The 12,609-nt window shown below is 40.5% G+C and overlaps 1 protein-coding gene across 5 annotated transcripts in view; it reads left to right on the top strand.

The window, feature by feature from the left end:
* Positions 1 to 5,196, top strand: part of exoc6 (exocyst complex component 6) — a 42,424-nt gene extending 37,228 nt beyond the window's left edge. For 4 of the 5 annotated variants that reach the window (XM_019892624.1, XM_019892625.1, XM_019892622.1 and 1 more), the window contains 2 exons: positions 3,716 to 3,828; positions 4,829 to 5,196. In XM_019892624.1, coding sequence (XP_019748183.1) covers positions 3,716 to 3,828; positions 4,829 to 4,955 — 240 coding nt within the window. In that variant the 3' untranslated portion in view covers positions 4,956 to 5,196. Of the gene's footprint in view, positions 1 to 3,715; positions 3,829 to 4,395; positions 4,647 to 4,828 lie in introns of those variants that run through there. The other variant, XM_019892626.1, reaches the window with a different exon arrangement.
* The last annotated feature ends 7,413 nt before the right edge of the window (positions 5,197 to 12,609 follow it).

The following is a 12,609-nucleotide window of genomic DNA, read 5'->3' on the forward strand; positions in this document are numbered from 1 at the left end:
GGCTTGCCGAATGTTCAGTGGGAGGTCATTCCAGAGAGAGGGACCAGCAACAGAAAAGGCTCGATCCCCCCTCAGCCTTGGGAGGTCATTCCAGAGAGAGGGACCAGCAACAGAAAAGGCTCGATCCCCTCTCAGCCTCAGCCTAGTTCTCGGTACCTCCAATAATGTCTGGTCCGCCCCCAGGTGTGTAGGGGCGGATGAGCTCTGAGAGGTAAGGTGGCGCGAGGTCATTTAGAGATTTGAAAACAATAGGATCTTGAAAATAACTCTAAAATGTATAGGGAGCCAATGAAGAGATGCCAGAGTAGGAGTTATGTGCTCCCTCTTACAAGTACCAGTCAAGAGGCGAGCAGCGGCATTTTGGACCAGCTGGAGGTGCTTAATGGAGGATTGGCTCACTCCAAAGTAAAGGGCATTGCAGTAATCGAGCCGGCTTTACTTGCTCCCCACATCTCTCGCCGAAGCACCTCACTAACGTGCACAAACATTCTGATCTTGGCCACGTCTGCTACATTGCTAGTATGACATACTCATAATGTTCAAGTGTTGCAAAACACTAAAGGTTTGATGTTCTTTTTAAGTACAATTAGACACCGAAGCTGCTGGGTGTCCTTGCGTGGCTGTCTCATGTGCCTGCATGCAGGGCAAATGATTGGCACGCCCCTCAGTTACGCGTCATGTCTTTCCTGGTCTTCCATATTCATCCCTTTCTTGTTGGTGTTTTTACCATGTAGCTCTTTCAATCTAGCGATCACCTGGCACCGACCAGCACCATTTTGTAAACTCGGGCCAGAAAATGTGCAACTATTCCTGACCATAGCACGGCCATGTGAACTCACCTGAGCTGTACTCCTCGGGTAAAAATAAAGCAATAGTGAATTCAGTCCTTCGTCAAGCTTTACACAACCTTTTAAGTCAAGAGGTAGCTTTACAATTTGGAGTGTTGGTGACCGCAGGAGTAGTTCTTCAGAATGTATACGAATCCAATGCCCTCCAGTGACAGCTCGTGCCTACGAAAAACCTCTCGATCTCACTCAAAAGCTCAAGTGTTTATGACTGCTTGACTCAGCTCGCCCAACAGAAATCCCTCAAAATGACTCTCACTTCTGTACGTATGAGGCTGTTTGGCGGATAACTCGACAGAGAAGCAGGATATCAGTTGCTGGGGTCAGGGCCTCTGTTGAGAAATAGTTCTTCATATGACACGCGTATTACTGTGCAAGGTAAGAAGTAATTATATGTTTAAAATGTTGTGTTTGGTCATGCTCAGCAACATGGAAGTATGTAGGAGGTCTGATATGTTTTTGAGACATGTCGTAATATGGAATACATCATGTATAATCGCAGCAACAGTATTTATTTTTATATGTGTATTTACAAGGCAGGCAGATCGGATCACTGACTTGAATGAACCCAACACGGTATATACTGCTTGCTACATTGTAGCCACAAGCTTCGCTATTTCACCCTCAGGTACCATATTTTTACGACCATAAGGCGTAAGTCATAAAAATGTTCTCCAAAATGGACGGTGCACCTAATAATACGTGCTGCCTTATCTGTGCACTGAGTTCTTCCAAAATCTGTGAATGTCATTGCGTGACTTTGATGAGCGCTGCGCTTGAACGACTGATGTTGTGCCGATGTTGAGGAAAGGCGGATATGACTGATGACAGAATGCGAACGTTAAAGGGGGAAGGGTGCCCGTGAAAGAGGATGCGAAGGGCACGCCCCCCAGTAGGTATATACTGCCTGTATGTTAAAAAAGGACTCGTGGTTTGGGCAATACAGGCATTCATGTTCACGTATTTTTGTGCGAGTGGGATTAAAAGTTTCATTTATGGTACAGACAAATAAAGTTTTATGTTTTGAAAACAAAACGTATTCACAATTGTGAAAATAAAAACTAAATTTGGCATTTTGTTCTATTTGACAGATCAGCCACACAAATTAAAAGATTTTGAGATCCGTACCCGTGTTTGTTTTCACGGGCTGAAGGTTGTTCCAGGAACTGATTTCCATTCGAGAGACAATCACATATTTTATCCATAAATACTGTTCCAAGTCAGACACCGGCTTTTGATTCACATGCTCGGTCGTGAGCTGTTTGATCTCTACAAACAGACCAGTTATGGTTGCCTGCTGAGTCACCATTCCAGTGTTCATCCTGTCCACTAACAGTTTAAAATTCTCCAGTTCCTTCGAAACTTCTTTCAGAGTCATGGTGGTCAACACCGGCCTGTTGCATATCTAGTGTGAATACGAATGGGCTAGCAAGATGAAGCTGCCAAGCCCTGGCTCATAGCTAGCTAAAAATAGCCCGTTTTAATCAAGCCAGACACATCCTCCCTGGGGGACGAGAGCCCGTCGACGCACTCCAAAAGACCTGAACACCAGATTTAGACGACCTCAGTATTCCCAGCCTCGGTAGCCCCTTCGTTTACAGACTTACCGCTAAGTTAGTCGCTTAACACATAAAATGCAGCCTCCTCTGCTAACTGGCTTTTGGCTCATCATTAAGCTTCAGGTGAGATTAATAGCATTGTTGTCGAGCTCCACTTAGTCAGCTGAATAATCGTATTATCCCTAAGCTGCTCTTTCACTGCCCTTTCAACGTGAACTAAACACCCAGCTGTTTCACCCTATGACATTAGCATACACTGTGTATGGGTGTACAAGGGGAGGGGGTGAAGTCCATCAGGTTAACCTGGGGTCATTTGGGGGTGGGAGGAGTCCCTCCTAGTTCCCACTTTTCTGTCAAAATCGTTACCTCTCTGAGCTCCTCCGCCCCGATGCACCTGCCTCAGCTCTGCGGACCAGAAACTATTAGAGGTACCAAACACTAAGCGGAGGCTCAGAGGGGATCAAGCCTTTTCCATTGCTGGTCTCTCTCTCTTTAGAATGACCTCCCACTGAACAATCAGCAAGAACTTCAGGAAATGACCAAAAAGGAAAAACCTTCGCACTAAATTAGCTTATCCAGATTCAGATTCAGAAATCTTTATTTATCCCCGTGGGGCAATTAGAGTTGTGCGAGAGCGTCTTATTACAGAGACAGTCAGAGCAAAGGAAAAACATAGGATGAGAGTAGCTTAGCACTTGAGGTCTTGAGGTAGTGGCTCCAGCATCATCGAAGTATGTTTTTGTTTCAGAGTATCTTGATCAGTGTACTGTAGATCCTGTCCAGCTCCGTTTGTCCTTGGAGACCAAGATTACTTTCTTTGCACACATTCTTTTCCTGGTTGGTGACCTGAACCAGATTTCCGATGGAGAGTGGCATTGATCCTAATCACACAGCTGCTCCAGTTTTTCTGGAAAACCAACATTAGTGATGTAGTGTACAAGAGCAATTGCCAGCTTTCTAGTTGGGTACCTTGCCTCAGGGCACCTCAGCCATGATAGGGCTGCTTTTTGTCTGCTCCTCCTGATCCCTGCGTATGGAATTCAATATGGGCCCCTTTGGGCAAGTTCTGTTCTTAACCAATTCTCCTCATGGATGGATGGATAGAAATTGTCAATTTTTGGGGTTATACAACTTAAGATTTTGGTTCATAGTCTCCTTTGAATAGCAAAGATAGTCTCTTCTCCACCCTTAACCCAAACTAATTTCAAGCAATTTTCCACTGATGTGTGTTTGTGCTTTCAGGAGTCTGTGATTTCAAGTTTTATTCTTTTTGTTTGTTTGTGTGTCTGTGTGTGTTCATGTGGTTTGCAGCTCCTGGATCTGTTTATGGTGTGGGACTGGTCAACTTACCTCGCAGACTACGGTCAGCCGACCTCCAAGTACCTTAGAGTAAACCCAGCCACAGCCCTGACTTTACTTGAGAAGTGAGTGTATCCGACTGAATTTTCTCTGCCATTAGTGGTGCCTTAACTTATGAGTTAAATTTGTGTCAGGTTCATCCTTATAACGCATGACAATTACCAAATCAACTTTTCACATTGAGATGAATGGAAATGCTAATAATTGGTGCCAGCGCTTAAAAAAAAAAAGAAGCTTTTACATGTTTTTTAAAAGGACAACAGCTCTGTACTGTAAATTGTAAATATAAGAAACATAATTAAAAAAGACAAAATGAACTACAGTGTCATACATCCGTATATCCCTTAAAAGGTGTGGACAATTGAGTGCAGTTTCGCGACCCTCTCCAGTTTATTTTCCAAAAACCTGCACTCGCTACACACACACACACACACACACACACACACACACACACACACACACACACACACACACACACACACACACTGTGGTGTGCAAAACTGATTCCTTATCCTTTTGCATGTTTGTCACACTTAATTGTTTCAGATCATCAAACAAATTTAAATATTAGTCAAACATAACACAAGTAAACACAAAATGCAGTTTTAAAATTCAAGTTTTTATTATTACAGGTAAAACAAAACCCAAACCTACATGGCCCTGTGCGAAAAACTGTGTTAACCCCCGAGACGGGATAACTGGTAGAGCCACCCTGAGCAGCAACAACTGCAATCAAGCGTTTGCAATAACTTGTAATGAGTCTTTCACAGTGCTGTGGGGGAATTTTGGCCCACTCATCTTTGCAGAATTGTTGTAATTCAGCCACATTGGAGGGTTTTCGAGCATAAACCACCTTTTTACAGTCATGCTACAGCATCTCATTAGGATTCAGATCAGGACTTTGACTAGGCCACTCCAAACACAGGGATGAACTTGGCATCGAAATTGTCATTCCAAGTTCTGATTCAAACGTTACTCAATTTGTTGCATCAATCACACAGCAATAAAGAGCAAATTTGACTGTGGATAATAATTGCCTCTCCCTCTTGCTCCCTCTTTCTCAAGGATGAAGGACACCAGTAAGAAGAATAATATCTTTGCCCAGTTCAGGAAGAACGACAGAGACAAACAGAAACTGATAGAGACTGTTCTCAAGCAGCTAAGGAGCCTGGTCAATGGCATGTCCTCCTAAGGTCATGTGACACTCATACATGTTCTTAAACTGAAACTGCCAAGACTCAATCAGGCCAACACTTTCATTCAATGAATGAAGTGACCCACTCCCAGGAATATCCAAGCACATAATTTCCAGGGCCCAATTTATTAAAGGTTTACGTGCCCATATATGGGCACACAATTGATTGCTCACCCAAACAGATGTGCAAGTTCGTTCATCGACTAACCTAGCGCACCCAGCATTTGATCTGCCAAATGCACTGAACTGCAGCACAGTTCATTTTTGTATATCACTACCGTCGGGCCGGAACCTCCTCTGTCACAATTGGGTCAATTTAACCCTTTCATGCACCAATAATGATAACCTGTAACCTGATAACATGATAAGCTGTCCACTGTTGTAACCGCTATCCCTGAAAGGGTTAATTTTTATTTTTTTTTTCAAATGATTCACCAATGTGACGTGTCGAAAATGGTTTGCTCTCTTTGACGGTGCAAATTCATGTTTTGGGAGCGACGAGGATTCAGCCCGACGCCAGCCAAAGAGATTCATTTAGCATGCGCATGTGATTGATTCAAGCCCCGAGCTGAATTGCAATGGCTAATTTGGCGTCTTTGAATAATAACAACAAGCGGATTTAAATCAGCACGCAAAGCCATGCCGGCGGAGCGCAGCAAAACGCAAGTGCAAAACCTGCTTTAACGTACGTTGCTCCCGACACACTTCGACACCTGTTGCCAATATCGCGTGCAATCTGTTCGAGTGAGTGAACATGCAATCTAGTGCCCACTATTTGGGATCTTTGTAAATATGGCCCATAGAGTGATTTGACATGTGCTACTGTTATGACACACGAGACAGAGCAATACACGTACAAAATGTGCAGTGAACAAACTTAATACTACATACATAAAACTACATGACTGAATACGGCACCTAAAATATAATACAGAACACACCAAAAAAATGTGTGACTGATTACCAGGATCAGCAGCATTTTAATTGCTATCATAATAATAATAATAATAATAATATAAACGAGTTTATTTTTTATCTTTTCGAGGCTGCAAGAAAAGTGAAACAAAAAAGTACTGAGACAATGACAGCAATGAGAGGCAAAGCAACTCAGATTAATGGGAAAAATATGTACATATATCATTCCGAGCTTTGAAATCCATGGCGAAACCTCTCTCAAATCGTCTATAGGAGTTATATTCTTTCTTTATCTGTATTCTTTTGAGCCCATTAAATCACAAACAGGTTGACTTCCTCATGCAAAGCTCATGAACGTTTTTTTCTTCCTTCTAATACACCGCTGCAGAAGGCTATTTGAAGAATGTTCAATCATGTCCATGATGTACAAAAAAAAAAAAAATAATGGATGATGATGTCTTGAGGGACAGAAGTTCATTTAGAAAAAAAAGCCTTTTTCTTAATTGTTCGTTTTAAAAAACATTTTGCGTATGTTTGAATTTCACTGACTGCCAAATTTGACATTTTTGTGTTTCATAACCCGCTTCCTGTAAGCCTGTTTAAATGGATGAGCAATGCATTAAAAGGGAGTTTTACATATTTGCTTATTCTGAGCATCACATTTTTTTTAAATAAATGCATATTTATTGATAAGGGGGGTAGGGGCGGGGGGGGAGTAAATAAAGCAGGGTCTTCCCAAAAAGCCTGCTGGGAATCCAAAGAACCGAACAAGGTGGCCACTTGTTATCAGTCGCGAAAGCTGATGAAGTGTGCCCATTTCGATTTAAGGCTTTAATAAAATAGCGACTATGTTAAATCTGAGAACTGATGCTTCAATAAAATCGACCAGAATCATAGACTTGGAGAAACTGTTGATACTGTACTCATAAAATCAAGCACTTTTCCTTTTCTTCAATCTGTACCAGCGCCCCCTGAAGGTGAAACATCATATTGCACGTTTTGATTCAATTAACTGTTGCGAAGCAAACTTCGGCCCAGAATGCTCACCAACTGATACAAATTCTTAAATGAAGAACATTACACATATGAAGTGAAATGCATTTTTGACCAATACAGTGGTCCCTTCAAATGGCATAGTGGACAAAAATGAAGGTCCAAGGTGTGCGTGCCTGCGTGTGTGTGGGTGTGTTATGACAAATGATGTATACTTGTATATTTAACAATTCAAAAACTTTTAAATTTTACATTTTGAATTCTCTATTTTTGTTCCTCAGGGTGAAATGAGGCTTTTGAATCTGTATATTCATAAAGCACAGCAATAATGACCTGGCTCCTTTGACAGCCTTGCTGGCAGGTTTAACGCTGAATCCTGCCTGCTGACGATTACCGTTTTTTTGTAATGCCATGCATCTGTCGTTATTCTGTGCTCTCAGTGTAGTTTTACTGTAGCATTTGGCTTCTTTTTAGAATTATGTTTTTCATATTCGTTTTGTACTGTACACTCCCCCTAAATTGAATGGAGCAGTGTGGCCATATACTTAAAAGTTTAAAAAAAAAACTTTGGGTCAAAAGATCAATGTAAGACATCAGTCAACGTTTCACTTGTTATATTTCCAGGTAATCTTTTAGAATCGGATGCACTTTTTTGTTTGGACACGCCCGTCGTTCATGTGAGCTAAAGTAACGGAATGTGTGACTGAATTGTGTTTTCATTGATACTTGTGCTTGCCTATGAATTTGCTTCTTTTACGTATACAGTGGTACCTCTACTTACGAACGCCTCTTCATACGAAATTTTTAAGTTACGAAACGCCTCAACGGGAAAATATTGCCTCTTGTTACGTAAGAAGTTTCAAGATACGAAAAGTAAAAAAACAGTATGTGCTGCTACTCGCAGCTCAGAGTTTCCTGAATGCAATATACTTATAGCTGCTCTGCCATTGGCTACTACCGAGCATCATCCTGGCATCCCATTGGCTAAGAGGGACCTCGACCGTGCGTGTCTGTGTGTGTGGATAGAGAGATACGTGTCTATGCAGGTGTTCCGATAGTTTGATGTAAATGTGAATCACCCAGAAAAAGTGTTCAGCAATTGGGCGATCGCTCACTATGTTGATGTTTGCCTCGGACATTTTCGAAGGATTGTTAAAGGCCGACAAAAGCAAACGTTCTTGACAGGCAAAAACCACTTCTGAGAGAGAACATGAACTAAAGATGAGCATGCAGTTAAAAGTTCAATGACCATCATTTTTATTCTTTGTTTTTTACATTATGCACAACTCTCATTTTTTTGTACAATAATCTAATTGTAACACGTATTTGTAACATATTTTGATGCATTTTTATGCTTTCGTAAACATTTATGTCTGAATTTTGAGGGGGGTCTTGGAACGGATTAGAGCATTTACATGGAAAATGCGTCTCTACGAACAAAATTTTATAGTTAAGAAATTTCTTCCACAACCAATTAATTTCGTAAGTAGAGGTACCACTGTAATCTATAATGTAATACCAATTGTTTATCCGATCCAGATGTGGAAATATATGGAAGTAAACGTTGATAGATTTATTGGTCTTTTGTCTCAACATCATTGGTGTGAAATATGTTTTCAGTCGACGGCAAAAATATCGGCCCCGTTGTTCCAATACCTTTTGAGGTGAGTGTAAATGCTTGTCTGGTGCATAACTATACATTTTAAAAAGCACTTTTCAATATCTTTAGAGGTTCATGCTGACCTCAACTATTTTTATTTTTTTTAATTTTTGGGAAGCAATTGAAAATAATGTCAGCAGTAAAATTATGAAATCATCCTCAACTCATTTGCATGGTTTAGCTAAGAATGCTATGTCGGGATGTACATTTGAAAAAAAAAAAAAAAAGATGTTTATGGACAGATGTTTATGTACAATTACTGAAAAAACGTTTGTCATCCTGCTCAAAAAGATTTTTTTTTTTTAATATATTTTGTGTGATGTGCTCAATTTTAATTCATCGGTAAATTCTCATTCTTGTTAAATACAAAGCTGGTGTGTCAATGATGACGAGATTTCAAAGTTCGGTGAAATAAAAATGAAATTTACAGGAAAAACTTGACTGTGGTCAGTGTGTCAATATTAATTTGCCGCAAGTGTAAAAAAGATTGATAGGTCCAATCAATCTTTTTTACACATACTGTACCAGCAATAAAAATACCAATGGTGTTTCATTTCCTCCAAAGCTTTGTTTTATTTCTGAGAGAAGATATTTTTGGAATGCGGAGAGGAAGCCAGAGGACAGAGAAAAACCCACAAAAGCGCTGGAGAACATGAAAAACACACAATGGGTCTAACCAAGAGTCACACCCTGAACAGATGCTAGACACTCATTCCACTATGCTGCCGGGAAAATATAAAAAAAATAAAAATAAAAAAAAAAACTAATTGTTTTCATGTTTTGGCTCTATCAACTGTTTACAATCAAAAGGAAAAAGTACCCCCAAAAAGTAATGCAAAGGTAACTTATCAATGCATTGTCTTTATAATTGTTATATTTTAAATTTCTGTTTTGTTTACATAACCTCGATCGGCTCCATTTTTTTTTTTCACAACTACAACTGCTAAGTAAACAGAACATTGGTGGTGGATACACAAAAAAAAATGTGGCCTCCAGTCTTAAAAGTCATTCTTTACATTTCATCAGAATAAATGATAAATAAATGAATAAAGTAGCTGAGGAGCCAATAGTTGAAGAAAACATGACACGGTATAAAATGTTTAGTTTTTGAGTCGTTACGTGTACAACGGCACAGGTACAATTACCGTATTTTCTGCATTATAAGGTGCACCTAAAAGCAATCAATATTCTCAAAAGCCGACAGTGCGCTTTTTAATCCGACGTGCCTTCTATCCTCTCTGTCATGGATTACTGTCATGCACTTTACTTTGGAGTCAGCCAATCCTCCATTGAGCATCTCCAGTTGGTCCAGAATGCTGCTGCTCGCCTCTTGACTGGTACTCGTACGAGGGTGCACATTACTCCTACTCTGGCATCCCTTCACTGGCTTTCTATACATTTTAGAGTTCTTTTTAAGATCCAATTATTTGTTTTCAAATCTTTAAAAGGCCTCGTTCCACCTTAGCTCTCTGAGCTCCTCCGCCCCCACACACCTGTCCGATGCCTCAGGTCTGCGGACCAGACATTATTAGAAGTACCAAGAACTAAGCGGAGGCTGAGGGGATCGAGTCTTTTCCGTTACTGGTCCCTGTCTTTGGAATGACATCCCACTGAACGTTCGGCAAGCCCCCTCGCTGCCCATCTTTAAAACTTGTCTCAAAACTCATTTGTAATCTTTGGCTTTTGATTCGGCATGACTCAGACTTGATCTTAATTTTACCGTTTTGTGCTTTCTACTGTCTTCGTTATTAATGTATTGTTTATTGTTGTATATATGATATTTGCCCCATGCACAGAACTTTGTATACAGCGGTGGTTGTTTTAAAGTGCTCTATAAATACAGTTGAGTTGAGTTGAACATTACTGCTAATGTTTCCTGTCATCTTTTTTTTTTATGCTTAAGTCTCGCATACACACACACACACACACACAGAGGGAAACAGCAAGTGAACTTTAGCCCGGGTCACTGTCTGAATGTGAGGATCCCTGTCGCCGCAGATGTAATGAGGTGAGAAAAATTTGGAGTGCTCCATTATGAGTGGCCAGCAGCCCCCCTGCCAACACTCACACACAAAGAAACATGTTTGTTTTCCTCTGTGGGTTGGTTATCACTTCAACTGTCTTTATGTTTTAATAAGAGTACATTCCGGTGCGTCTCAGGTCAGAGAGATCTGCCTCAATATCAAATGTAGTTCACTAATTGTACAGTAGTCTGATGGTGTGGTGATTCACCCGCCTGAATTCCACGGAGACAGCCTGTGTTAAGTTACCATTGAGTGACGAGGTGAATGTGAGTGGGAATGGTTGTCTGTCGCTGCAGTATGTGTGCCTTTGATTGACTGGCAACCAGTCCAGGGTGTAGCGTCTGCAGGGATATACTCCCAACAAAGACTGGTTTCTTAAAAGTTGTGCAACATGAAGTGACATAATATTTCTATTCAGAATTTTTGTTCTTAATAGATTTAAATGTACTGTAGTGTGAGTGATTTTATCCCCATTATGTAGTGTCAAGTGGTCAGTGTGGGTGATCCTCTGTCATTTAATACAACTAGTGCTACTCCATGTGTGTCGATGTTCATGGCACTTGTTATAAACGTACAGTATCTTGACACCAAAGACACTTTTACAAAGTAGTACTCGTCGCTTGTACTTTATAGCGCTGCACAATATATAAAAACAAAAATAACGTCATAACGATAATGGCGCAGCAATATGTGTATGGCAAAGATGTACAATAAATTTCATATGGAACATACGACTTTGACCAGTCAGATGCTCCCTAATCTTAAATGTGCATTGCCACACACGAAAAGACGATGATCGACTGGTTAGCATGCTCGCCACACAATGCAGCACGCCCCGACATTTTTTATATATATAGATAGATATGTGTGTGTGTGTGTGTGTGTGTGTGTGTGTGTGTGTGTGTGTGTGTGTGTGTGTATATATATATATTATGTGTGTACTGTATATATGTACTGTATATATATGAACTATTTTTATTCTTGATTAGGATACATATTTGCACCTGCCAGCCATCAAGTGAGTGTGAAATTACACAACCAAGCCTGGAATATATAACGTCACGTACGATCAAATTATTTTTATCCAAGTTAAAGCTAAGCAGAGCTGCTGTGTTGTTGGATGTCCGTAAGGAGGCTGCCTTGCTCAATGGCTGTGCTTAGGAAGCAAACTGACATCTCACGAGCAACCACTGCTCATATCAGTCCTGGGATGGGGGGGTTTTGTTGGGAATTGTTTTTATGTTATTTATTTATTTCTTTATTTATTTATTTGGGTGCAGGTGTCCCAGAACTATTTAGAATAGTTATAAAATGGTGGCATGGTGAAATAGTGATTAGCATGTCTGTCTCACGGTCAGGAGATCTAAGTGTGTTGTTTTTCCTCTGTGCACTCTGGTTTCCCCCTACCTTCGTTTGAAAACCTGATTTGGTTGGTTAATTGAAGACTTTAAATCGTCTTCATGTGTGAATGTTCGGAATTTGTCGCTTATATGTGCCCTGTGATTGACTCACAAGCAGTCCATGAGGTGCCGCACCTCTTGTCCCGAAGTGATTCCAACCAAGGTAAAACTAATTTATGAGGCGATACACTGCTATATCTAAAACATCAACCCCAGACACCACCTCACAAAATTTACCTTCCTGTGTTAAATGTCGAGAGAGGAGTTGGAGTAGGACGCCTTCCTGAGTGTTAACAGGGGTGACAAATGTTTTAGTGGAGGGATCAAACGTTTTAACAAGGCAGTAAAAGGTTGCACATTCACTCCAATACAATAGACAGACAGGGGTATTAGGAACCGTCTCCGCTCCAACTTGGCTTCCTTTTTGGGCTAAACCACATTGCATTTCATCCAGATTCAAAATTGGAACAACACTTATTGTACATATTTATATCGAGACTGCAGTACAATCTTATATATTTTTTCCACGTATTTTGGAGCAGCCTTTTCTCATCTACTGGATCTATGATTAGGTTCATCGTACATATAGTTAATTAAGAATGTTAACCCTTTCACTCACTAATGATAACCTGTAACCTGATAACATGATAAGCTGTCCA

This window comes from Hippocampus comes, unplaced genomic scaffold, assembly GCF_001891065.2.
Source record: "Hippocampus comes isolate QL1 unplaced genomic scaffold, H_comes_QL1_v1.1 scaffold47, whole genome shotgun sequence".
Lineage (NCBI taxonomy): Eukaryota > Metazoa > Chordata > Actinopteri > Syngnathiformes > Syngnathidae > Hippocampus > Hippocampus comes.